This window comes from Tribolium madens, unplaced genomic scaffold (assembly GCF_015345945.1).
Source record: "Tribolium madens isolate multiple individuals breed KSU strain unplaced genomic scaffold, Tmad_KSU_1.1 Scaffold_91;HRSCAF=231;Tcas5.2_LG7, whole genome shotgun sequence".
NCBI classification, from domain to species: Eukaryota; Metazoa; Arthropoda; class Insecta; order Coleoptera; family Tenebrionidae; genus Tribolium; species Tribolium madens.
Genome location: NW_025401063.1, coordinates 14,177,337 through 14,203,588, shown reverse-complemented (window position 1 = coordinate 14,203,588; position 26,252 = coordinate 14,177,337). Strand labels below are relative to the sequence as shown.

General features: G+C 32.9%; 3 protein-coding genes and 1 non-coding gene across 6 annotated transcripts; 1 reads left to right on the top strand and 3 right to left on the bottom strand.

Annotated features, from left to right (window-relative positions):
* Positions 1–4,974: 4,974 nt before the first annotated feature.
* LOC123010848 (maternal protein exuperantia) lies at positions 4,975–7,469 on the bottom strand. Of its 2 annotated transcripts, none has more exons than XM_044408007.1 (4): positions 7,327–7,469; positions 6,272–7,049; positions 6,023–6,211; positions 4,975–5,581 (listed from the first exon to the last, which is right to left on the bottom strand). In XM_044408007.1, the coding sequence occupies exons 2-4, from the start codon at positions 7,040–7,042 to the stop codon at positions 5,321–5,323; spliced, it is 1,221 nt and encodes a 406-aa protein (XP_044263942.1). In that variant the 5' UTR covers positions 7,043–7,049; positions 7,327–7,469; the 3' UTR covers positions 4,975–5,320. The 2 variants fall into 2 exon arrangements, with proteins under 2 accessions (XP_044263942.1, XP_044263941.1); XM_044408006.1 differs by lacking the exon at positions 7,327–7,469 and adding an exon at positions 7,123–7,288.
* Positions 7,470–8,314: 845 nt separating this feature from the next.
* LOC123011794 (peroxisomal multifunctional enzyme type 2-like) lies at positions 8,315–13,209 on the top strand. 2 transcript variants are annotated; one of them, XM_044409429.1, is made up of 11 exons: positions 8,315–8,602; positions 8,656–8,851; positions 8,906–9,058; positions 9,116–9,235; positions 9,287–9,483; positions 9,844–10,165; positions 10,263–10,550; positions 10,603–10,952; positions 11,005–11,122; positions 12,566–12,760; positions 12,810–13,209. In XM_044409429.1, the coding sequence occupies exons 2-11, from the start codon at positions 8,659–8,661 to the stop codon at positions 13,019–13,021; spliced, it is 2,148 nt and encodes a 715-aa protein (XP_044265364.1). In that variant the 5' UTR covers positions 8,315–8,602; positions 8,656–8,658; the 3' UTR covers positions 13,022–13,209. The 2 variants fall into 2 exon arrangements, with proteins under 2 accessions (XP_044265364.1, XP_044265365.1); XM_044409430.1 differs by lacking the exons at positions 8,315–8,602; positions 8,656–8,851; positions 8,906–9,058; ... (4 more) ...; positions 10,603–10,952; positions 11,005–11,122 and adding an exon at positions 11,877–12,030.
* Positions 13,210–13,517: 308 nt separating this feature from the next.
* On the bottom strand, positions 13,518–25,816 carry LOC123011795. The gene is made up of 6 exons (XM_044409431.1): positions 25,692–25,816; positions 19,144–19,571; positions 16,532–17,428; positions 14,402–14,613; positions 14,215–14,346; positions 13,518–14,166 (listed from the first exon to the last, which is right to left on the bottom strand). The coding sequence occupies exons 1-6, from the start codon at positions 25,778–25,780 to the stop codon at positions 13,966–13,968; spliced, it is 1,959 nt and encodes a 652-aa protein (XP_044265366.1). The 5' UTR covers positions 25,781–25,816; the 3' UTR covers positions 13,518–13,965.
* LOC123012263 lies at positions 15,207–15,397 on the bottom strand. The gene has a single exon (XR_006413204.1). It is a non-coding gene; the product is annotated as a U2 spliceosomal RNA (small nuclear RNA).
* Positions 25,817–26,252: the final 436 nt, after the last annotated feature.

The window sequence follows — 26,252 nt, the reverse complement described above, 5'->3', positions numbered from 1 at the left end:
TTCATACAATGCAGTGGTTTTTAACAAACTCACCCGAGATTTATCATCGGACGTTCATGAAAATCACCGGAAATGAGACAATTGAATGACGTTTATATCCGGAAGTTATTGGAATTGAAGATACCATCGCGCTGTTATAAAAGAAACATTTTTACCAACTTTCAGATAATTAAACGCGTCTACTATTTTTGACAAAAATTAAAATAATAACGGGTGTTAAGTCAGAAAACAGACACCACCAAACAGAAACAATAAACCTAATTATATATAATTTAATTCTGGAGCTATTTTCGTTTCTACCTGCAACAAATCCGCCCTTGATGATTGCGGTTTAGAAGAAATGCTTGTGGCGAGATAATTAAAGAGTTGTGCAAAATCCATACATTACGGAATTATCGTAACATGTCTCTCATATAATTTTATAAATAACTTACGAAACTTTTATTCTCAAAGTGCTTCCATTTCAAAACACAATGATCACATCTCTTGCAGATTCTCGGAGACCAATTTACCTAATGATTAAGTTATGCTGATTGGGAAAATACAATGGACCAATTGTGACCAATGAGGTAAAGTATTTTGTGATGAAAGAACGGTTTGTTGATTTTGCAGCATTTTACTTCCTATTTGCTCCTATTTGCTTACAGCTGCCTCACCCTCTCACTAGTCACTAGCAAATAATTAATACGAAGATAAACAGAATGGCTCAAAAATTGTTTGTTAATTGTTGAAGGTTATTTGAGTAAATACCTAGCTATGTTGGCTGACAATAAAAATTTGGCTATTTAGAGGAAATGTATAAAAAATATATATTTCTGTTTTATAGTGTCACTTAGTCTATTATAAAGCAACCCTTTATTCATATATTACATCAGGTAAAAGCTTACTACAAGAGCTATACTCGTTTTCATATTAATGTGCATCGAAGTAGTCGTTGAAAGCCATGGCAACCATGCGAAAATTCAAACATTCCTAACCTCAGACTTCCCTAAAAACTACCTTCTTTTAATAAATGTGTACCCCAGGAAGCAAAAAATAATTAAAATTAACATAGGGTAGCAAAATTAAAGATTTTTGTCAATATTGATGTGATTAAATTTGTTCTGAATGACATTAATAACACTTTTTATGTGAATCTGCCTTTAAATTAAAGATGTATTTAGACTTCTACAACCCACTTGATGAACATTAAAATGAAAAAGATTATACCTACACAAACAAGTTTAATATACAGTGTGTTCTATTTAAAAAAATGATTACTAGATAAATAACATAGAACCATGCTAATTGAATAGAAAATGAACAATCTCACACTTTATTAGACTTAAAGTTTCTATTAATTCTTGTTTTTTCTTTAATTTTGCGTTAATCAAACAAGTGCATAAAGGTACTACAGAGTGGTTATAAATGATTTTCTTCTAGTCAGCTGTGAATATTCCATGTAAAATAAAAAATGCCGCTTTACGAAAATAGGGGTACCTACTTCTTGTAACTCAAAATTAAAAAATCGCCGTTTACTAAGCGTCCACTTCGAAAATAGACTTCAATTTATAAACTTATTCTCTTCCAAAGTACGTATATACATTATTATCAATTATTATTGGGAATTAGTTGAAACAATAAAAATTTAATTAACAACAATTTATTATTAATTAATAAGTGACACTAATGACAGAACTAGAGCTTTCAAAAAAGTAGAGCGACTCAAATAAAGTTACATGCAAAAAAATTCCGATGCTGGCTAGATGAAAATCATTTATAACCACTCTGTATATCTATTTATAAAAATATATTTAATCACGTGACAATGGTCTGAGACTGGTGTGCACCGTTTGTTGCATAGGAAGGGTGTTCCACCGTCACCGCGCCGCCACCCTCCAGTCCTCCTCCTCCTCCTCCTCCTCCCATTGCAGCGGCACAATGATTGATGGTGGCGGACAGGGATAACGTGGCCCTCGGCATATAAATTACACCCTTTCTGGTACGGTTCTAGCGGCCTTCGCATTCTCCTACCCGTAAACTGCATAGAGGGAACAATGCATCGAGGGTTACACTGACTTTATAGGTATTCAAGATGTATTGTTTGGGCGAGAACCCCGGAAACTGACACAGGTTTTACTTTCGTTTTGATTAGTTTAGTATTTGAAGACGGAACAAGGGTCGACAAAGATATTTCTGGGTGATTAACAATGAATTGTTATTTATTACAAACATATTTTTCATTAAAGTTAGTTTGCCTTATCTAAATGTTTATAACTTCTGAGATTTGGAGGTTGCAACCTCCTCGATTTTAGCGTAGAAAAATTCGAAACAAAAAGACAATTCAAAGGAATTTTTTTGTTGCTGTTTTTGCTATTTTTCTCAATGTGAGTAGTTGAAATTGAGGAATTAAAACCCCAGATATTTGTTTATAATTATTATTTTTGTTGTTTATGTTTAAAATTTGATTCAAGGTTTCTTCTACATAATATACAAGTGTCCAAAAAATAAAGGGGTAGCTTCCTAGGTCCGGAAATGCTTTCCGAGAAAGCTAGAGCTTCCAGTTTGTATCTGGATTCATTTTTTGGTGTTGAATCTTTTGGTGATATCAAAAATTGTTTATCCTAATTAGAAAGTGGAGACACTGGGATTAATCTACCTACTTACTTACTTACTCGCAGTGAGTTTTCTTCTAAGGTCGATATATCGCTCGAGCTCTCTTAGGAAGCATTTCTGGATATAGACATAGGTCCATAAAAACTTTTTTTTAATTCTCAGAAAACCACCTCCTAACAACGTTTTTTCCGGACACTTTGTATATTTTAAAAACTGAACGTTCGAATAAGGCAAGTCAAATTATTTCACTTCTTTAAATTTCTGTATAACTATTAAATTCATCCTGTGTACGAGTATATTAATTTTTCAGCTTTAAAAGATATATTCTCCACATTAATGTAAAATGTCAGTGGCTGTGTGAGAATTGGCTTTTCAGTTAAATTAAATTAGCTTAATTTAATATTAATTTCAGCCATTTGAAACAAATTCAATCATTTCTTATTCATCTTTGTAATGAAACATTTATACATATCACATTCAACAGAAATAAATACATTAATTTCAACCACTTGCAACTTAGCAACAATTTTTTTATCTATCATTTTTTGAACACGCAGTAGTTATTACTTAAAATTTGATTATAAAACGTTTTCCTGTAAATTGTATTTGTCTATACAGCGCACATGTCATCGAAAAACGGACAAAATGAAGTTGATTTTTATTTTTCGGTTGAAAAAAATAATTAATATCAAATAACTTTGGCTTTGCGACCAGTAAGATTGAACCTGGATCTTTTTAAAGAAGACCTATGTCACAGTTACGATTTCGCCTCCGATATCATTCAGATATTATTGAGTTAAATGTCATAGCCCTTCGTCCCTTTGTCCTGAAGATGCCCCTTACAAGAACGAGCGAAACGTTTTTTATCTAATCCGTGATTGCATAGACGCTGCACAAATGTCTACGTACATACATGTCTTTTTATAAGCACCGGAACTTTATTACAAAATTGGGTAAGTAATTTCAAGAGAAATTTACCAAACGTAAAAAATACCGATCAAACTCGGCATTAAAAATGTCAACTGGAAACCTTGGTCGAAATTCCCAAAAAACATCTCGTAAAAATCTTTCAAACAAATTCACTCTTCTATTATTTTGTTCTAAAAATAATTGAAAAAAATACATTAGGTAGACATTTTTTTTCAACTTTTATAAAATGACGAAGGTCTGGCGACCTCGGGCTCTTAGACTATTAGTTAATTTGATTAAATAAATACAAAATTGAATGTATGTACACCGAATATTATCGCAGCATAGGTACCTAAACAAAATCTCTTTGTTGTTCAAAACTCTAGCAGCAGGTGAACTGCATTTCTTTATATGTTTTGGTTTGAAAATATCTTAATTATTATGAAAATTTTGCAACGTGCATAATTTGTAAAGTGTATACTGATTATGAATGCGGTATTGTGCTTGTAACAACCGTAACTTGCTTTAATTACCCTTGAATTTAATTAAATTAAATTTGTGTTTTAAATAGTGTTTAATATTTTTTTAAGAAAACAGCAATTTAATGTTGAATAAAAATAAAAATCTCCATGTGTGTTGTTTACTTCAATACGATATTACGATATGTCGTGAACAACACCGGAACCAGATGCTCGTCTATTCCGGTGCTGTTGCCTATCAGCGACGTTTTCTTTACACAGGTGTTCACTGTAATAAGGACAGTCATACGACGATACTTTTTACACAAACACGTTTACGCTCAAATAATCGTTCAGTTACTGTTTTCATTTTAAAAAGCTTGCATTAACAAGGAAAACACCGATTAAAAATTAACAAAATTAGATAATTTATAAAAAAAATCATGTGGAGCAGAAAATAAAATGTGTTCTTTTTTATTTTTAGAACTTCTTACTTTTTACCAAAAATAAATAAAAATACCAGTCGGTAACCTGAAAACATTTACAAAAATTCTGATGCAAAATTCTGGTGTTTTTGGTTCTTTGATATGCACTAATTAAAATAAATTTGTTTAATATTTTTGTTAGAGTAAAATTTGCTTCAAGTTTTTATATTTAGCCTCGTGATAAATAATTATTATATTATATTTGTAGTAATTAATTATTATTAGAACGTAAAGAAAAAAACAATTCTAAAGCGTATTGTAAAAGCCTGAAAGTAAAGAAAACAACTGTTTTAAAATTTCAATTTCATACTTCAGACATTGGGCGACATCGCTTGGTGAAGAGCTTTAACTCAACTTTTCACATTTCTATTAAGTTCACATGTATAAAAATATCTGTAAAAAAATAAAGCACCTACAAACACGAAATTTTTGGATGCAAACTTTTTCAGCCTGTTTCATTACATACCAATGTGGTTATTTTAATGGCATTTGGAAATCGTCGTAAGCAGGTTAAAAAAGTAAACAAATATCGTTAATAGTTATATTTTTTAATAAATAACAGGTATGTAACAAATATTAAACAAATTTGTCACAGAAAAATCACCCATTATCAAACTTAATATATAATAATTGCAATATATTATCTCATTATCACGATCAACAATGACTTCTCTAAACTTAAGATTTTCTCCACAAAATGCAAATAAACTCCGAAAATATTAACACAATTATTCATAAAGTAACACACCTTTCGTTAAATTAAAAAAATTACGCATTAATAATAATTACAAATAAAATAAAAAATTCTTAACTGATTAATAAAGCAACGAAAGAAGTGTAAAAAAAATCAACGAAAAATTGTCAAAGGCACAATTATTGCACTTCTACAGTCTTCTCTTTTTCAGATTCCGTTCCAGTTTTCTCTATCGGATTATCAGACGACACGTTCGGACTACTCGTTGACTCTGAATTTCTATCCTTGTTGAAGGATTTTCTCGTACCTCGAGGTTTCCTATTGTTGTTCTGGTTTTGATAATACCGCGGCTTGGGCTGAACCGCCTTCTTCTCTGGATCGAAGAAACAATCCAAAATGTCCAATAGCTCGTTCAATTCAGTCTCTTTAGCGTTCGCCACCTGTAAACAAAGTAAATCTCTAATAACAGAAAAACACGTATCTTAAGACCGTTTCAGAAATAATCGAAAACCTACTGTTTTTTGATCTACTTTAAGTTGTTTTTGTTTCAATTACTTCTGGGAACTAAATAATTACTCTGCCAAATTGTCACCCTCCCACTTTTTAGTGAAATTATTCAAATATCCTCTATAACTCAATAAACAACAAGCCACTAGTATGTCAGCACCTTCACAATATACTATACTATCAAATAAGTCAAAAAATCAATTTGTTTCAATTTAGGTACTTTAGCACAAATTGCATGTTCTTTAATAAAATTTTTAGAGTAAAACTTGGTATCACGTCTCAATTTTTACACCCATAAAATTAAATTTTATACAAAATCCCGATTTTGGTAAAAATATAATTAAGATAAAATATGAAAAAAAAGGTTCATTTACCTCACTTTTTAGCACCTTGTCTAATCCATCCTTAGCACCATTCTCATATGCCTGCTTCAACTTATCATAATTAATATTATTTTCGGCCAAAAGTCGTCTCAAATGAGTCGCATGTTGTCTTTCTGGGCGACTCGCTCTCAATAAGGCACCAAAAACGGGGCGGAAAGTATTTTGCCTTTCCAGCAACACCTAGAACAAAAAAAATGCGATAAGCGATGGAAAAACTTATCACCCTCCGATAAACCTCACCTTAAACTGAGCAATTTCTTCTTCTTCTGCTGAAATCGGATTAACAAAAGGGCAAACAAAATTGATAATTTCAGGTTCCGTTCCTGTGGGTTTCTTTTCGTCCAAGTCCTGGCGCTCGCCTTGAGCTAAATGCGCGGCGATTTCGTACGAAGCCCTCGCCCTGTCGACGGCGCTTGAAAAATCCTCATCCTCGCGATTCAGGAGCACTTTGGACATAACTCTCAGACTGAACGATTTGGTAGTTTTAGCGCATTTCGCTTGAGCAATGTTGAAACCGTTCGCAAAGCCCTTGACGATCTTGCTGAACCGGTCTAGAAGGCTGTACCTGCGAAGCACCTCGAGAAGCATACCGGGGGAGGCTTTGCGGATCTCGTGGTAGATGAGGATGATGCCGTCGTCGGCGTCGCCCCGCACCTTTTCCAGCCAGTTGAGGAAATCTGTGAGGGCCGCCACGTCGCTCTTAGTCTTGACGAATTTGTTCGAACGCATGTCTTTGAGCATCCGGTAGCGGCCCGTGTTGACCACGCGGATGCTGTGCTTGCGCCGGTAGGAAGGGTTGAGGTCCGAGAAGGGCATGATGTACTGAGAGAACTGGCTCGAGGGGCTGTAGGCGGCGATCTGGCAGATCTCGTCGATGAGACGGCGGCCAGTCGTGTCCACCCCCCAGCCCACCAGCCGGTACTTCCCCGTGGGAATGCCCTTGGCCGGGTTGGGGGCCACGACGATCGGCGCACTTTCATCTCCTGAGTTTGAACTGTCGTTTTGTACCATGCTGGATCTGGAAATAGTGAACATCAAACACGTGGCGACATTTTTACTCATGACACGCCCAAAGTTTTATCTGGACTTACCACAAATTTAAGAAAAACGTTGAAAATATGCGAAAATTTGAGACTAGAAAAGTTGAATATGAAAACACCTGCACCATTAGCTGTGACGGAGGAACAGATTTTGTGGAAAATGCATTTCGCACGTGTGCACGATTATGAGGTGGGGGCGTGATACGGACATGCGGAAATACGTCATTTGCGCGGAATTTAAAATAAGGGACTTACCGTTGAATTTTATTTAGTAGGTGGAAATAGAAAATGATAGATGATTCGGTTTCGATTGACAGCACGATTGAAAAACAAGTGAATTTTTATGTAAACAAAAACATATGTTGCTGGGATTGGATCAGCTGTTTGAAACAGCCGCTAACTTGATCCAGCTGAATATGGGAGTTTAAGCAGTGGCAACCAAAATGTCGCTCTTACAAACTATTAAAAAAATTGTTTTTGTAACGCTTTTTGACAAAAAAATTTAGCCTAAGTGGCTTTATGCCGCAGGGTGATCAATAAATAATCTTGACTTTTTTTATACTATTCTATTATGGCAAGGGCGTTTTACCTGTGGTTTTACTACACACAAAATGTAAAGGGTTGTTTTTATTGTAAGATTTTAATGAAAAAATAGTTATTTGTTTATTTCGTAGCTTTTTTATAATAATTCTACACAAGTTTCTTTAAAATTAAACCACAATATCATTACAACAGGTTATAAAATATTATATAGAGAGGTATATCATTTTGCTTTGTACAAATTGTTTTTTTTTTGCTAAAAATCTATGGCTTATTTTAAGATACATTTTGTTGAGCCGATGCAAAAATCTGAAACTTAGATTCAAAATGTTTTATTTACTGGCTTTGTAAGATCAAAAGCTTTTTATTTTAAATTTATACATAATGTTAAAATATAAAATTATTATTTTTTTAGTTATAAGTGCTAATAGATATAATAGATAAAGTTTTGAAATTAGCATAAATAATTCTTAACCCAACCCAACCCTATCTTCTTTATTACGTTATTACGTTTTATTTTGTCATTTTTTCAATAAAAGCCTCATTTTGGGATTTTTGAGTCAAACTTTAAACATCCCGCCCTTTTTAACCTTTAACTCAACAAATCAACAATAATCTGTCACTCCTGTCAAAATATGACGAGATAGGTTATGTAATGCCTAGTTTATTTTTTAATTGTTTAATTAATATCCAATTCTATGTAAACTACTAACCTTGACCAATAGAATCTACTTGCATACAATTCCTACATTTTTGCTTTTTCTCCAAATTTACTAAAATTAGCTAATTAGTGTAATTGCCAAGTGAAACGTCAAAAAGAAAGTTGTTCTTCCAGAAAAAAAAACACTTCAAGGAATGTAGAAGGGGCAATATTAATTCCTATATCTTGTTTACATTTCCATAAACTTCGTTTACGTTGTCAATACGCATGACAAGACAGATTTTTATAATTTGCTCAAAGTTCAACTGAATAATAATAATTAATAACTCAGTTAGTGTTGAAGTGTTGCTTGCTTAAATTTACAATTCCAATAATTTTTGTAGAAAATGGGCGACCTAAGATTCGATGGGAGAGTCGTTGTGGTTACTGGAGCTGGGGCTGGTTTAGGAAGAGCTTACGCCCTGTTATTTGGTTCAAGAGGGGCTAAAGTTGTAGTTAATGATTTAGGAGGCGGCAGACATGGTGATGGTAAATCTTCAAGCGCTGCAGATGCTGTTGTTGAGGAAATTAAAAGAAATGGTATTGAATGCCTTATTTTAATCTTTTTTCGTGTTTTTATCTTTAAATTTGTAGGGGGCACAGCAGTTGCTGATTATAATTCCGTTGTTGATGGCGATAAGGTCATAAAAACGGCACTCGATAATTTTGGACGCGTTGATGTTTTAATTAACAATGCGGGAATTTTGCGAGACAAGAGTTTTGCTAGAATATCTGATCAGGATTGGGGTAGCTCCATTGCAACATTCATCACTGACTGAAACATTCATTGTTTTTAATTCATAGATTTGGTTCATGCTGTGCATTTGAAAGGCAGTTTTAAAACCACTCAGGCTGCGTTTCCTATATTTAAAAAACAAGGGTATGGGAGAATTATTATGACCTCTTCAAATTCTGGACTTTATGGTTCTATTTTTGATCATTTTGTTGTCATATTATCTAATGTTATTCGTTTAGGTAATTTTGGTCAGGCAAATTATTCCGCTGCTAAAATGGGTCTTGTTGGTTTGGCGAATACTGTCGCAATTGAAGGAGCAAAGAGTAACATACATTGCAATGTTATTGTACCAACAGCTGCAAGTAGACTCACTGAAGATATTTTGCCACCTGATCTCTATGCTGAACTCAAACCAGAGTTGATTGCACCTGTTGTGGTAAGATGCAGGCTTTTTTTTACAACATAAGTTTGCAAAACAGCTTTCTTTATTTGTTATCGAAATTTTGAACAGTTATTTTGCTATATTTGCTAAAAAAAATTACAGTTACACTTGTGCATTTCAGATAAATTCGTTTAAATTTTGTGATTAGCTAGAAGTTAGATCAATTTTTTGTCATAGGAAAATTACTAAAACAATTTACGACTAGTTTATCGGACCTAAATTTTATTTTGATTTTCAGTTTAGTACTAGTTTTGCTTATTTCTCAACGTCCTTGTTGTTTATACAACTCACTGGAGTCTCACGTTTTTTTCAATTTTCAAACAGTGAAATGGAAGTAATATTGAAAACTTTTAGGCCTACTTATGCCACGAAAGTTGCACCGAAAACGGCTCTATAATTGAATCAGCCGCTGGTTGGGCCGGAAAATGTCAAATAATTCGTTCCAACGGTAGTCTATTACGTACAGAAGTCACCGACGGTGTTTCGGTAGAAAACGTGCGTGATAAATGGCAGAAGGTAACATCAATGACCAACGCTGAACATTTGGACTCTATTCAAGAAGCGACCGGTGCTTTAATGACGTCACTTGACAGCCTTCGGTCAGGCCAAGTCAAAGACGAAGAAGTTGACGTTTATAACTTTACACAGAAAGACATCATTCTGTATGCTCTTGGAGGTATTTTTAACATTTATATATGAACAGAACAGTTTTTCGTCCTCTGGGGCAGTCTTTTTGAATTTTTTTTTTCTTAAGTATTTACTCCAATTTTTAGTGGGTGCTTCTTTGAAAAATCCAACTGAGCTGAAATTTCTATACGAAAACGACGAAGATTTCAGCGCCTTGCCGACATTTTTCATATTGCCAGCAATGCAAGCAATGTTCACTTCCTCGAAACTCGAATCGGCGATTCCCGGAAAGTCAGTTAGTTTAGCTCAAATTTTACATGGTGAGCAGTATATCGAGTTTTTGGGGGAAGTACCGAAAGAAGGAAAATTGTTTTCGAAGAACACAATCGCTGAAGTTTTGGATAAAGGGTCCGGAGCTGCCATAGTCCAAAACAGTAATTTATTTCTTAGTAAAATTGGAATTTTTCATTTATTATTCAAATTTAGTTGAAACTTTCGACGAGCAGGGAAATTTACTTATCCGCAACCAAACTGTAGCTTTCGTTGTCGGTGCTGGTAATTTCGGTGGACCGAGAACGGGTACTAAAGCAATACCCTGTCAAGTCAAGCCGTCACGAGCCCCCGATATGAGTCTTACTGACAAAACGACCATAGACCAGGCTGCCCTCTATAGACTTTCGGGTGATACGAATCCGCTTCACATTGACCCTAACATGGCAATGGTGGCGGGATTTAAACAACCGATTCTTCACGGTTTGTGTACTTTAGGTTTTTCGGTCAGGTTGTTGGTGAGGGCATATGCTGGTGGTGATTCTAGTTTGGTTAAAGCGTGCAAGGTAAAAAAAAAACTATTTTGATTAATCTAGGGAAATTACATGAGATTTTTAGGCTCGGTTTATGAAACCGGTGATTCCTGGACAAACCCTCAGAGTTGACTTTTGGAGGGAAGGCAATAGAATCCATTTTGAGACTAGTGTGGTGGAGACAAATACTGTTGTTATCGGAGGTAAGTTTGACAAAAGATGTTTCATGAATGCTTTCGGTCTTGTTGATTTTTTTTACTAGTGCAGAAAGCTGTCACTTTTGACTAATGGAAAACAATTGAAATTGTCGCTGCAGACGAGAAAGTACCATGCGTTTAATTGAATTTCTGATCAGTGGCCTGTGACTTTGAAATTAAGTTGGTAACATTGCAAAATAGAAATACAGAAGATGTAAGATGTGTCAAATTGCAATGTTGCAACCATAATTTAAGAATCACAGACTAAAGAATTGGAAATTAAATTAAAAAATTAAATTAAGGGCATAGTAATTTTTATTATTTTGCATTTTTTTGTTCATTTTTAGATAAAATATTTCTGTGAGGCCTTATCCTAAAACAAAACTGATAAATATCTGTAGACATTGAAAGATTCTTATCAGTTGATAGAATTTTTTTAGATTATTTTATTTTATTTTTTTTTCTGTGGGAAAAAAATGTCCGCCTATTGTACATCCATGACTAAGCCTTTTGGATACTGAAACAATAAATAATTTATTTCTAGATAAGCATAATGGACGTAATTTTTTTTATTTTTTTCGTCAATTACAAACACTGACTGTTCATAATTTAATCAACTGTATTTTAAAAATTAAAATATTTATAGCGTTTATTATATTATTAGCTTTAAATTTCTAAAACATTGTTGCAAATAATCAAGGTTCAAAGTTCAATGATTTTTCTATTACGTCATTGAACTTTGTATATTGGCATGTTATAGTTGAACATTTAAGAACAAAATTATCAGGAATTTAGATTGCAGCAGGTGGTGTTGTCTATCAATTGTTTTAAGTGTGTATCACCTTAATTAGTTTAGAAGTTCAAAGTATTGCGACGAAACCCACAGCGAGTTAAAAAGGAATTATTTGAATAAGGTAATATTTCATGAACTTTAATGCACACTGTAGGTTTTAATCAAAATTAAATTTTATGGAACGTTAAATTTTATTGATCGTGAACAATGAATCGTTTTAAATGGATGCAATATACTATACAACGTTATTAGTGTTTAAAAATATGGAAAACATTTGGCTGGAAATGATTCTTAAATTCAAAACATTGTTGTGTTTTAAAAAATGTGAAATAAAAATTTGTGTTATTACGCTTCAATTGATAATTTAGAGTGCAAATAAAATTTTACATGTTTTAGAACTTAACTTTAGCCATAAATAATGCTTTTATTAAAAGCTCACAATTTTGAATTGTGCGCGTTAAATCAGAAATGGATGGACCAATGAACTTTGTGGTTCGATAATTTCAGCCAATCACAGTTGATTTCGTCGCAAACTCTCCAAATTACATAACCTCACATAAAAACAATTTTATCGTGCCGTGACTTTCACATTTCTCATCGGATTTTTATCAAATCGACACTTGAGATATATTCTAGTCTTTAAATAAATTTTCCAGGAGCGTACGTGGATTTGAATTCGGTCAAAATAATGGAACCAATCAACAACTCCGTCTCGGCTCCTACATTGGAAAGTGATGCAGTTTTCGAGTTCATAATCGAGCAAGTGAAAGCCGATCCAAACAAAGCCAAATCAATTGGAGGAGTATTTTTGTATAAAATCACCAAAAATGGCAAAGAAGTCAAACAATGGAGTAAGTTTCAAAAATTAAGCGTGGACAAATTTTGATTAAATTTTTGCAGCAATGGATTTGAAAAACGCCAAAGTTTACGAGGGGAAACCTGAGGGTAAACCGAGCACCACTTTGACCGTTTCAGACGAAGATTTTATGCTCCTAGCGCAGGGAAAATTGCAACCGCAAGCTGCTTTCATGAAGGGGAAACTTAAAGTTACCGGAAATATCATGTTAGCGCAAAAATTGGCACCACTTCTTAAAGCCAACGCCAAACTGTAATTGATTTTTTTCTTTACAAGGCACATTCTATTTTTTTGTGTCACTGGTTTATATTTTTTATAAGTGGAATCGTTATCATATTTGTATCTCTTGATATGTGTGGTGAATTGTGCATATTTTAAGTTTAAAAAGTTTGTATTTCTGTTATTGTGAAATTCGTTTTGAAATATATTTCTTTACCAAATGAACTTTTTGTAGATATTTTGAAAGGAAATTGGTTTAATAAATTTCGAACATAGAGATTTGTAACAATATCTATGATTTTTAAAAAATATTGGGACATCCTTTAAAAATACAAATTAAAATAATTTCCAATACTAGTTGACAGCATTCATTCTTTAGCATCACTGATTTCACCTGGAAGAAGAACAGCAAATGCAAATGGTATAATTTTGTTTTTACTAAAGTCAAGATTAATCAGATTATTGGATGTTGATCGAAATGAAACGTTTGTGGCAAAAGTTGAAGAAAATTTTATTATGTGTATAAATACAATTTGAATATAATAAATGGTACATCTTATCTTACTTATTTGATTTTGCAAATTATAAATATTTAGAGTGACTTCATTTTTAAAATTAAGAGGAAGGAACCCAACTGTAGTAAAAAATTTAACAATATAATATTACACAACAAATGAGACATGCAAAATGGTAAAATTACATAAAAAATTACACCTGTTTTGTAAAAGCACTGGGAATGTACCAGTGGGGTACCTAGTTATTTGGTTATTTTTTTAGTATTACTGATAAAAAATTTCAAACTCAGTCTTGACATGAATTATTCAGTGCAGGTCAAACTACACGATACAACAAAAATTTCAAAAACACCATCAAAAACAATATTTATACATTTACCACCTGATCTTAAAAGGAGTTTCACAAAATATTATTGGAGTCAATAGGTATAAATATTTTATATGACTTCTAAAAATTTGATAAATTTCAGCTAGATTCAGGCACAAATATTTCAATACTTTCTAGTGGTTTTTGGGCTTTCATCGCCTTCCTTCTTTCTTCAATCATATGCTTCCTCTGTGCTTCACGCTTCTTCCGGGCTTCTTCGCTCGCTGCCGACATTGGTTTCACTCTATTCACTACTTTCTTCGCTTTGCCATTCGTCACGTTCACTGGTTCTGGTTTCACCTATGAGAAAACAATTATACATTATTTTTATTTGTAATGCAAACCCACCTCTTGCCAATTGTTGGCTTTCAGCGTTTCGATTTCTTTAAATAGAGCATCCACTTGGTCGACTTGAAGCATTACCATGTCCCAAAAGCCTTGCAGATCTTCATTCGTGGTAGGGAAAGCTTCATTTTCGCTCTATCAGAAAACAAATCGTTACTAATTGATAAAATCAGTGCTAAACAGCTATTACCTGTGTGATGTTATTCGTACATAATCCTTTGAATTGTTGCATTTTTTGCGATACTAGAAGTCTGGCTTTACCCGACGCTGAATGAATTTTCCCGACGATTTCCTCCGACAATTCATTATTAGATAATTCGCTGTCCACTTTGTCAGCCGATTGCAGAAGTCGGTTCGTCTCGTTCTGCAGGATTTTCAAGAAGTAATGACCGTCCTTTTCACCTGCACAAATAGTAATTTTCTTTTGAAAAAACACCTTTACGAAATCGTACACTTTCTTCGTTAGCAAATAAATCGTGTCAGTGACTCTTTCGAACGGAAACATAATTATTTCTAATAATACACTCATCGCGAAAATTTATTTGTTGTTTACTGCCAGGATCGTCACATAATTGTTACAAAAAAAGCACACAATAAGAACGTGATTAGATTAAAAAACGATAAAATGACTGTCAATGTCACTCTTCTGATGCCAAAATGATAAATTTCTAAGATAAATGAGGGCAGCATCAATAATTCCTCGTAAGTGAAAAATATACATTTTTAAAGTCCCTTTATTTCGATTAATTAATTAAAGTTAAAACTTTAAAATTAATGTTGGTTTAGAATGTGCTGATAACTACGGACTTGTTGACAAAAATTTCACATTCGATTATGAAACTGGCCCTTACTTAAAGTATTTTTTTTTATTCAAATTATTGCTAAATAGAGTGCAGTGTAAAAAGTTGATAAATGCGTCGCCGTCGTATAGTTTAAAAAAAAAAACTACAACGAAGGACGAGGTGTTATACTATCCTCAAAAACGTTTAAATTGAATCAGGTGGGCCGATCCCGACTGTACTGCAATGTCGGGCCAACCCGCGACGGAGGTGGAGCAAGCCCCTAGCCTCCGTCAATTTCCAAAAATCAGTTTAATATACTGGCCCCGCATGCGGGGCGTATCAGATATTAAGCTGATAAGAACAGATACTACACTTTGATCTTAGCCATAAGGCCGAGAAGCGATACTGAAGTTTGGTACTAACACGACTATATCATCAGAATAAACGTTCAAAAGGCGAGAATAACAGATGGCAGCGCCACCTTGTGAGTCAGTTCGAAATGAAATCGATAGCACCTCGAGTAATGTTCAAGGGCAGGGGTTCAAACATATGGCCTTGAAGTAGCTTGTTAGAAATTTCTTGCCGCTGTGGTCGACTAAAATATCTAGCAGATGGCACAAAAAGGCATGAAAAGGGTACTTCGTTTCTATTGGCTATTTACAAAACCCTCAAAATACAAAAAGTTAGTAGAAGATTACGCTTATACCGATCAGGGTTCTCAGTTGTCATCAGCTGTGACATGAAATAATTAAATTATACAAATATTTAATACTAGACAATGCATCTTCTCATGGTTATGTACCGCAATAGAACGAGTATGAGGACATCGGTGTCAAGAAATGTACAGAGCAGTACTTTATCATCCTTAAAGAACAGAAAATTAATAAAGATTTTATTAAATTTTGAAAATCATCACATATGGCAGTTTTGGGAAGTGGCCATTTCCCAACCTGAACTGTCATATTACATATCAACTGTTAAAGGTGATAAGAAAGTGACCACTTCCTAACATGAACCTGATATTTCGTATCAGTTTTTAAATGAAGAAATGTCATACTTTCCAACTTTTCACATGCAAGGTAATTTGATTATTACTTTATGATTGTGAATAAAAATATTTACAGACTGAGACATTTATAGTAAAGACCCTGACCAATTTTCAGACGCAACCCAAAATACATTCTCAGACACAACTTGGGTTTGGTTATGTTTGAAAAATTTAGATTATTATTATTAAATTTAACTCAAAGTAGCTGTTAATGTCATTCGTCAAATTTGAGAGTATCATCAATAAACTTTTTTTCCCTTGAATTCAAAATGTACTCAAACGACGAAAAAGTAGACAAGATCTTGATAAATGAAGAATGCCACAAAATCGGTTAGGGTCTTTTTTATTTATGGCTCACCCTGTATATTAATTAACAATAAAATAAAACAAATCTGTATTTAAATTAGCAGTCTATGAAAACATTAACACAATTTTTTCGAAATATAATATTTTCAAGACTACAGCTTAGAAACTTGTAATACTCCCTCACCTGTTTCTTCCTTAATGGTCATCTTGGCAACGTTATCCCCTTCACTAGCCGCAATCTGTTTACTATGCCCGTTAACTTTGACCTCATCTTTCAACGTGGGCACAGTGCTACTCTTTTGCATTGAATTCTCGACCCCTTTCCTTGGACTCAAAATGGGCAATTGTGCTCGAAACTCAGGCCTTAAGTGTCTCAAAACGGGTAGAGCCGGACTACTATTACTCTGTTTCATCGGCGATTCCGTTCCGTTTTGTTCCCCAAATAAATTCTCATTCTCCGATTCCGAATCGCCATACTTCTGCCTCTTCGACACGAAAAATCCCTGTGCCAAAGCCCCAGGTCCGTATAGTCTCTCCACTCTTTGTTCAATAAACGATTTCGTTTCGGTGTTTGAAGCAAATTCCTTGACAGTCGTTTTGCTCTGTCCGTTCATCTTCGAGGAGTAATTTTTCGTGTCGTAATTCAAGCATTTGTTTGTGAGATTCTTGTGGTCATAGCAGGCATCGATGGTATCCTTAGTGTAAACTTTCGAGGCGAAATGATGAGATTCGGTGTGTTTTTGGAACGTCATGGTTTTGGTCGACTGGTAGTGGTGGGTGAGCGTATGGTCGGCCATTTTGGGTTTGATGTGGGTGGGTAAAGGGACAAGATTTGGGGGCGATAGGAGATTGTTCTGGATGGAATAAGTTGGTAAGTTTTTTGGTGTCAAATTGTCATTATCGAGACGATGGGGGGAAGTGTCTCGAGATCGGGCAAGGCGCACCGGGTCGTAGTTGGTTGTGGTGGAGTAGCCGTTAACAGTGCAGGCCAAACTGAGATAAGAGGGTAAATGAGGCTCAGTCGTGGGGGTCTTGATGCTAGCGCTTCGGAGGGTGCCACCGGAAGAAGCTTCAGACCAGTCTGGAAACATCATTTGCGATTAGAGATGTACAATAAATTGTGTACTTAATGAATAAAACAGTAATATTGTAATTTACGAAAACACGTAAAAAACAAGATATAAAATTAAACTTTTATTTGAATTTGTTCTGATATACGTATTTTTTAAACGTTTAGTTTGCAAATTAAAATAAGTAGTAAAAATTTAATTGTAGCAAAGTTAGAGAAACAAGTTGTGACATTTCTCATCAACGTATCAACGATGAAAATTGCTACTTCTTAAATAACACCCTATACCCTGTATAATAAAACGACAAAATTCTTTTTTATTCACAGTCAAATAGGGCTTAACGACGTCTTTATAAATATATGAAAATAAAAAACCTAAGATTTATTCGAACAATTAGTTTCAGTAAAATTAATTGCTGTAAAAAAGAAATTATTTTGTTAACATTTTTTTTCATTTTTTTGCCAGTGGTATTAAATAAGGAACAATATCATTTGATTGTCATTCTAAAAAAAAAACTATAAAATTCAAAAATGAACCAAGCATATAAATTTTTGGTGTTCGTTTTGAAAATACATACCTCGTTACACAAATTTGGCAACTGAACAATTTATTAATCATAAAACGAAAAAATAAAGTTAAAAATTAAAAATATAAATAAAAAGAAAAAATGTCTTCTTGCATTTGAAATAAAGCGTATGGAAACAGTTTAATTAAAATTTGACAATCACAGTACTCTAGAAATAATAAAGAAACATTAAACTAAATTAATGTATTTGAAGAAATAAATTGCTATAATTAAGCAATAATCTAATCGTTAAGTAAGCAAACAGATCATTTCCGTCGCACAATTAGAGAAATTTTTTGACGAAATGACAATGACACAAACAAATCACCACTGATTAATAAATTATGTGGAAGTTTAGACATTACCATGACATTACATGTAATTAATTTACCAATAATACCATGACAAGTTTTACTATGCGATCAATTAAAGTAGTCTGAGACTTTAAACTTTCAAATTTTAATTTCAAACGTCAATCATAATAACAATAAAGCATGGCTCATACTGACATTTTTTAAACTGACATTAATTTGATGTCCAAAATTCCGTGACCGCAATTGGTACAGTGCCGGACAATAAATGTCACGTAAACAAATTCTTGCAGCTTTAATAATCTGTGATAGTCTATGTCAAAATGACAACCATGCATGACAAGACTTAAAAGGTGAGGTTAGTTCCCATATAGCCTGCTTTAGAGACGAATGTCATTTAGACATTTGTGGTAGAACAAATTTATTGTCCAACATTGTACTACCCGGCTCAAAATTATTCGAACAAAATAAATAAAATAACCCATAAAATGGACACTGCTACCTTATTATTATCAATAAGGTACAACCCACATTTGTTTGTAATTTCTTACTAAATAAAAATAAAAATTTGGAAATTATGTACCTATTTTAGACTAAAACGTCAGTATTAAACATAATAAAATAATGCAATTACGGAAAATAATTAACTGAATTTCAACAGAAAGTTATACTTATCTAATAGTAAAATACAAGTTTTCTAATAGAAAAAAAAAAAAAAACACCAAACATTCGAATTATAAATGTAATACAAAAACAATAGAGGCCCACTTCCAGTCCACTCGGCAAACAGGAAAGCAGTCAGAAAATCGAGCCCAAAACCTTTTCTTTATTCTAATGCCACACAGAATACCTGAAAGATCAGCGGACGCTTCAACGTCGAGAGAGCAAGTCCCGATGGAGTCCACGGATCGGTCCATCACCGTTTCGGTAAAAGCGTTTTCATTACCCGAAACGCAATTAGAAGACGGCGACGTGAGTTCGTCGTCGTCGTTGGGATTCTCCCATGAGGACGAGGAGCATTTTCCCGTCGAATCGTCGCTCTTTTCGGGCCGTCGTTTGATCGACGAACTCTTCGTCTGTCGTCGCCTCGTCGAAAACGACGTCCGACGTGACTGTGCAGTCGACGATTTTTGGGAATTGCTCTCGACGGAAGGGGTGGACGAAAGGGTTAGATTCGGGTCGAGAGGGAGGGTACAGGGACGACGAGCCGGCAACGGAGAGGTCGGAATCCTGGTGACGCCGAGCAGCAGCACCGTTGAGCGATCTTCCGGCAGGTCACTGCACCCAACATTGGTATACCGTCAATCGGATTCATCGTATTTATCTAAGACGACGTGCAAACAGATGGGAAGCGGCAACGACGAGGGGCGCGCAAACAGCAACAAGCGGAAATATGGGTGCAAAGAAGGTGCAAAGCGTGCTGGGATTGGCAAAAAAAGTATGCAAAAAAAAAACAGAAACAGTGATATTTACACTATGTACAAATACAATAGGATATGGTTGGCAATATTCTGGCCACCAGTGTAACAGATGACACAACTCCCAAAACAAACAACTCCTTGGTGATAATCATTAAATATCGTGCGTCTAAATACAGTACGATCAAAAAGTCTTTCTATCAAGTAGGCCTACTAGTTGAGGACGTATGTTGCATGGCAGTTCGTATGTTATCTAGATGTCAAAAAATTATTTTATAAACATTAAAACATTAAGCTAATTAAATTGAATTATTCTAGGAAAAGTCTCAACACAAACTAAAATAAGATTTTGTTGGTGTTTATTCATAAAAATTGTTTACCACGGTTTCCTGTCATAATGTACATAAATTTTTTTTTTGACATTTCTCATTTGTCATTGTGACATTTTATCTTCCACAGACATACATTTTAAATTTTTACGCTTGCTTGATAGACAGACTTTTTGATCGCATTGTATAAAAACGTAATTTATTAATCATTTAATTTATTAAATGTTTTGCACATATAATAATGCAATGACATTTAAGATATACTACATAAGGTAGGTAGAAAGTGACACATGCTAATTTTTAGTTTGTTCAAGAAAAAATTGGTTTTAATCAATACTTAACGCAAGTTTAACTATAATAAATTTCACAGTTACTATTTAAGACATAAGTTCATAAAATTTTCAGAGAAATCTTCAGCATGTTTTTATTTAGACTCACGATACTATGCTTTATGCTTCCGATTAATAACTCATGAAAGTGGCTTGTGTGACTTAAATTAAGTTGGCAATATTGAATATTATAGAAATGAAATAAATGAGATTTGTCAATTTTCACATCTTCGGTTTAATAATGTCAAGTTAATTTCAAGTCACAAGCCACTTTTATCGGAAATTTAATTAAGTCAATATACCTAAAAATTGTAATTTCAATGTTTCCGGTGTTTACTTTAGTTACAAAACCATGCTGCTACTATAATATTAATAATCTGGAATTTGAAACAAAAAAAATTCATGACTGACAAGATAACAAAGCAGGAAATAAATTCAAGAAAACCAAATAAATTTTCAGTAAATTCTAGAAAAAATTTTTTTTTTCAACCTAATTCGACTAATGTTAGAGTTTTGATCAAACAACAGTTAACAACGTTGAATATTAAGGTAATATAAATAAAGGTAATAGTATAGATCAAAACAAACAAAAAAGTCTTAATAAATATGGGTCCGCAAAGTACAGGTTTTGGAGATATTGAAAATTATTTGTTTTTTGAAATATTTATTCGCAATGTGTTTAAACAAAAAAGAGAAGATTATATACTCTTTTTCATATTAATGTGCATCAAGTAGGTTGTAGAAGTCTAAATGAATCTTTAATTTAAAGTCCGATTTACACAAAAAGTGTCATTAATGTCATTCAAAACAAACTTAATCACATCAATAATGACAAAAATCTTTATGTTTGCTATCCTATGTTGATTACGTTTTTAGGTAAGATTGAGTTTAGGATTGTTTGAATTTTCGCATGGTTGCCACCTTAAAATCATTTTTTTCAACGACTACTTCGATGCATATTAATATGAAAACGAGTATAGTAAAAATACTAAAAATTTTCACATGCGATATCTCCGAAACCGTTACTTTGCGGACCCATGTTTATTAAAACTTTTTTGTTTATTTTGGTCCGTACTATTATTTCCTTAAATATTTTACAATCTTTTTTAACACCCTGTGTAATGCTACATTAAAGAAGTTATGAAATGTTAAAAATTGGAAAATATTTAAGGGCAATATTTCATTGGGCCATATTATTGTCATTAGAAAAAAAAAAATAATAAAGCTTACTACACGGTTGAAAATAATATTTAGATGATTCTTAATTAGAAAGATCTGTATTTTTTTATTAAAAATTCAATTAAGGAACATTTGCTTAAAAATTAATTTGCAGTAGTAATTTATACAATTATCTGTACCGATTAGATGTTTAATGACGTATTTGTTTCAAATTAATTAAGCAAAAAAATTAATAGTTTCGTTGACACCCAGTATATGATACCACATGGCGAACAATATAATGATGACATTGCTTTTTATGATATTAATGAAGCGATAAATTCACGGCTCATTAATCTGAAAAAGTACAAGCTGAAAAATTTAAATGAGTCAAAGAATTCAATTAAACCAAAATCGTCTTACGCAAAGTTTTCATTCATAACAATGACACACTTTTTTAGGATGTGTTCATCACAATAGCTATATGTATATGTACAAATCGAAGTTAGGATTTGATGTCATCAATGATTTCATACTACTATTGCAAAACTAAGGTTTAGAAATGTTTCAATTTCAAAAATTGTGACCAAATAATTAACACTAAGCTTACCGTAAAAATTCCAAGATCAATATTTGCATAAATGAAATTCCACATAAACAAAGCTATAATTTTTACTTGTAAAAATGTGCCTCCGCACAAATTTGATCTAATTTAAAGCGTCTTTGGTTAAAACCACAGATCAAGGTAATCAACTGATGCAAATTCAGTACCAAAGGTAAAAATACAACTCTGACGCATCTACTTGACTATTTACAATGAAAATCATCATCGTAATCGTTGCATTCAGATTGGAAAAAAGAAAAAAAAAACATCATTAGACCAAAATAAAATTTTAAACTTTATTGCGACTGATGTTACTATAACACACACTTTATATTGTGACATGGTAATTAATTATTATTAAAGTGTTTCGCCTCCACTAACGATAAAAAAACAATAATATTCAAAATGTGTGACTGTGGGCGAAAAGTGTATTAAGTTAATGATAATAATTTATTGCCCGAAACTCATGGTTAACAATTCTTTATTGGTTTTTCAGACTGTTTTTCTTGGTTTGAATAAATTACAACACATTCCTTTCAGTTTAAGGAAGATAATGAACAAAAATGTTGAGTCATTGGGTCATTGATATTTTGCAACATTATAAAAGAAGTTAAGTTTGAAATAAAAATGTCCAAAAATGTCGAACTACATCATATTGCTGTGTATTTACAATTCAGTAAGTCACAATATGCAATAAACGACTTTTTAGAATTTCTAAAAATTTCCTAGAATATGCAAGAAATTCTAACAATTGTTAGTGATTTAAATAATTCGAAATGCAATAAATGTATACAGGGTGATTCTTAAATAGACCGACAAAATTTTATCCTTGGTAGTATCAAATGAGAACATGCTGGAAAAAATATTTAAAAAATTCTTTGTTTAAACGTTCTTTAAATAAAATTTATTAAAGTTATTTTCCAAGTAAAGCGTACGCCACTGATGTGTTAGCACAGGTAGTGGTAACCATGGTATTAACGTACTTGATTATTGTAACAATTCATAAACGCCGTAAGTGGCACGGATCAAGGGGGTTTTGCCCTTAAAAGGTATAAAAATAAAAAGGGTAAAGTTTGTTTCCATTTATCCTTAGGAAGATGTAATAAAATTTTGTCGGTCTATTTAAGAATCACACTGTATATTGTTGTTGCTGAATACGAATGAGACAAATTAAAGTTACAGTAAAATATCTGAAATATTTTTTAAAGAATGACTAATTGAAGAAATAATAAGATTTATATCCCAGCATTATTTTGTTATGATGAGCAAAGATTAAGCTGACTTATGTTCATCAAAGCTAATAATAATTGAAACAGAGTGGCTAATAACTAATAATAAGTTAATAAAATAATCATATTATAAAAGNAGTAGGAGTCGTTTATGGCTCTATAAAAGCACACTGTACTTTAATGAATTTAGGGTTATTTAGTTTTTGTATGCCGCTTCTGACTTGTCAGGTAACAAATTTTTCGTTGTTGCTTCGGCAATGTCGCGAATTTCGTTCGGAGTGCAAACTAAATTCTGTTGGCTCATATTTTATTTATTATTATTATGTTGTAACACTAATAACTAATAATTTGTAAATTTTATTTTTAATGACAGACGGCAGAAATTATTCAAAAAATCAGGTGGGCGCCGAGTGTTACCAACCGATATCAACTAACACAAATTTCTCTAGACGACAAAAATATTTTTTTTTTAATTATAATAAGAAAAAAGGGGGCGCAAATTAGAAAAAAATAGCATAAAATACTCGCTTTATAATGGCATTGGCGCACTCAAATCAATCCTTATAAAACTTGTTCTTTAATATACAGGGTTATTCATAAATATGAAGCAATATTTGAAGCTCAAAAATGACCCATAAAATGATGTTAATTTAAATAATAACTCGTGTCCTATCTCTACTGATAAGAAATTTACAGGCCTCGGAATGTGGGTATGGAAATTTGATTTTTTTGTAGTAACTTTAAAACTATTTGACCAAATATTATAAAATTTGGAACATTTCCCTGTGACAACATACCCTTTGAACTGGTAATCACGAAAACCGTATACATCCACTCAATTTCCGGTTCCAGCAGTTGCAGGTCACATTTTCTGTGTTTTTCCATTTTTTTTGCTTCCTTAACACCAATTTTTCATTGCCCAAATCGATAGAGTAATTAATTTCAATTAAAAAACGCATAACCTTTAATACCCCTAAAATGGACCGTTTCAAAGATATTTTAATTTAAAATGAGGACTGCACAACGCTGAAAATTAAAAATATGAATTTTGAATAAGTGGTATCCACGGCAACCAATGACCATGGTCACAAAAATCCCTACCAGGCATCTGTTAACTTTGACGATAAATTTTTGTGAATTTTTTATAAATTAAATGCTACGAGATCGATTTGGATTTATTGTAGATTTTGTTTGGAGTCTGAAGTAAACTCTTTTATTAAATATTTTCGATTAATTGTCTAATAATCGTCCAATGTCAAAGTTGACAGATGCCTGACAGCGATTTGTGGGACCATGGTCATTTGTTGCCGTGGATATCATTTATTCAAAATCCCTATTTTTTTATTTCAGCGTCCTCAGTTTAAATTAAAATATCTTTGAAACGGTCCATTTTAGGGGTATTAAAGGTTATGAGTTTTTTATTCGAAATTGATTACTCTATCTTTTGGGCAATAAAAAATTGGTGTTAAGAGAGCAAAAAAATGGAAAAACACAGAAAATGTGACCTGCAACTTCTGGAACCGGAAATTGAGTGGATGTATCCGGTTTTCGTGATTACCAGTTCAAAAGGTATGTTATCACAAGGAAATGTTCCAAATTTTATAATATTTGGTCAAATAGTTTCAAAGTTACTACAAAAAAATCAATTTTCCATACCCACATTCCGAGGGCTGTAAAATTCTTATCAGTAGAGATAGGACACGAGTTATTATTTAAATTAACATCATTTTATACGTCATTTTTGAGGTTCAAATATAGCTTCATATTTATGAATAACCCTGTACATATAAACTTTTGTTTAAAAAACATTACCGGTTTTTACTTAAAAAAATATTTTTTTTCACGTACAACTACAGAAATTATAAAAATATAACTAATAAACTAATACTTAATAAATAAAAAACTGCAACCATCATGTACAACTAAGCTTTTTTCAATATTATTCTTCCTAATACAGGAAGAATAATATTTATTTAATTTCATATGAGTTGTTGGCAAATTAATTTATATCACATCAGTAACTTCACTATTAATCTTATCATTATTTACTCATATGGAATTGGAGTAAATGGTTCTTCAAAACAGTTGCCATCAATCAATCATATAATAAGAGTATTTGTTAAGCTCAAAAACGCAATAAAATCCAATAAGTTTTATAAAAGCAACACCTTAATGCGAACTCATGCAGCACATCTATGCACTTTACGACTCCGAAATTACAGTTAATCGAATTTATTAATCCAACTCATGCAAGTTTACGCCTTGTTCGAAACCTCTATATTTGGTGTGTCGGACGAAAATTAGAATAAACCACGTGCACTCGCAAAATACCTCTTGATCCATTTACTGATGAACTTATTCAAATGTCGCCGTTTACCCATTTTCAATCGAAAATTCAAACCACAAAATTGTCGATCCATTTTGTCTCTGTGTGCATCACATCTCAAAGCATGATTCGAATAAACTGATTTTAGAACGCGAGACTTGAGGAATTCCCTTTAGAGGTTATTTATAGCAACCCCTTAACTATTCGAATAGTAAAATGTGCAACCGCTATGAAACATGTACAATTTTTTTTACACCAACAACCTACTTCGGAAAATGCAAAAATTCTTAAATACCCTTGAATTTGAGAACAATAAACCCATGCTAGTCAGCCCATTTGCGGACGAAAAGTGGGCGAACAAGGTGAACTCACTCGGGGAAACACGATGATAATATCATGTGATTTGCCAGTTATACAGGGTGAGACAATTCTTCACGAAACAATCAACTTTCGGAAAAAGAAACAACTTCTGATTTTGCTTAATTTACTTGACATACAGTGAGCGGCAAAATTATGGAATAATCTCAACTAAAAATATTTTGATTTGGCAAAAATGCTCAAAAACG

What these genes read in the sequence shown, in the direction of transcription:
- LOC123010848 (XM_044408007.1), bottom strand. Translation starts at nt 7,042, where the DNA reads ATGGTACAAAACGACAGTTCAAACTCAGGAGATGAAAGTGCGCCGATC. An exon ending in AAGAAATTGCTCAGTTTAAG is followed by an intron (nt 6,212 to 6,271) that starts GTGAGGTTTATC and finishes TTTTTGTTCTAG; the next exon opens with GTGTTGCTGGAAAGGCAAAA. An exon ending in ACAAGGTGCTAAAAAGTGAG is followed by an intron (nt 5,582 to 6,022) that starts GTAAATGAACCT and finishes CTTTGTTTACAG; the next exon opens with GTGGCGAACGCTAAAGAGAC.
- LOC123011795 (XM_044409431.1), bottom strand. Translation starts at nt 25,780, where the DNA reads ATGGATCGACAATTTTGTGGTTTGAATTTTCGATTGAAAATGGGTAAA. An exon ending in ATCAGTAAATGGATCAAGAG is followed by an intron (nt 19,572 to 25,691) that starts GTATTTTGCGAG and finishes TGTTGGGTGCAG; the next exon opens with TGACCTGCCGGAAGATCGCT. An exon ending in GTACGAATAACATCACACAG is followed by an intron (nt 14,347 to 14,401) that starts GTAATAGCTGTT and finishes GTTTTCTGATAG; the next exon opens with AGCGAAAATGAAGCTTTCCC.
- LOC123011794 (XM_044409429.1), top strand. Translation starts at nt 8,659, where the DNA reads ATGGGCGACCTAAGATTCGATGGGAGAGTCGTTGTGGTTACTGGAGCT. An exon ending in TGAGGAAATTAAAAGAAATG is followed by an intron (nt 8,852 to 8,905) that starts GTATTGAATGCC and finishes TTAAATTTGTAG; the next exon opens with GGGGCACAGCAGTTGCTGAT. An exon ending in AGTTGATTGCACCTGTTGTG is followed by an intron (nt 9,484 to 9,843) that starts GTAAGATGCAGG and finishes GAAAACTTTTAG; the next exon opens with GCCTACTTATGCCACGAAAG.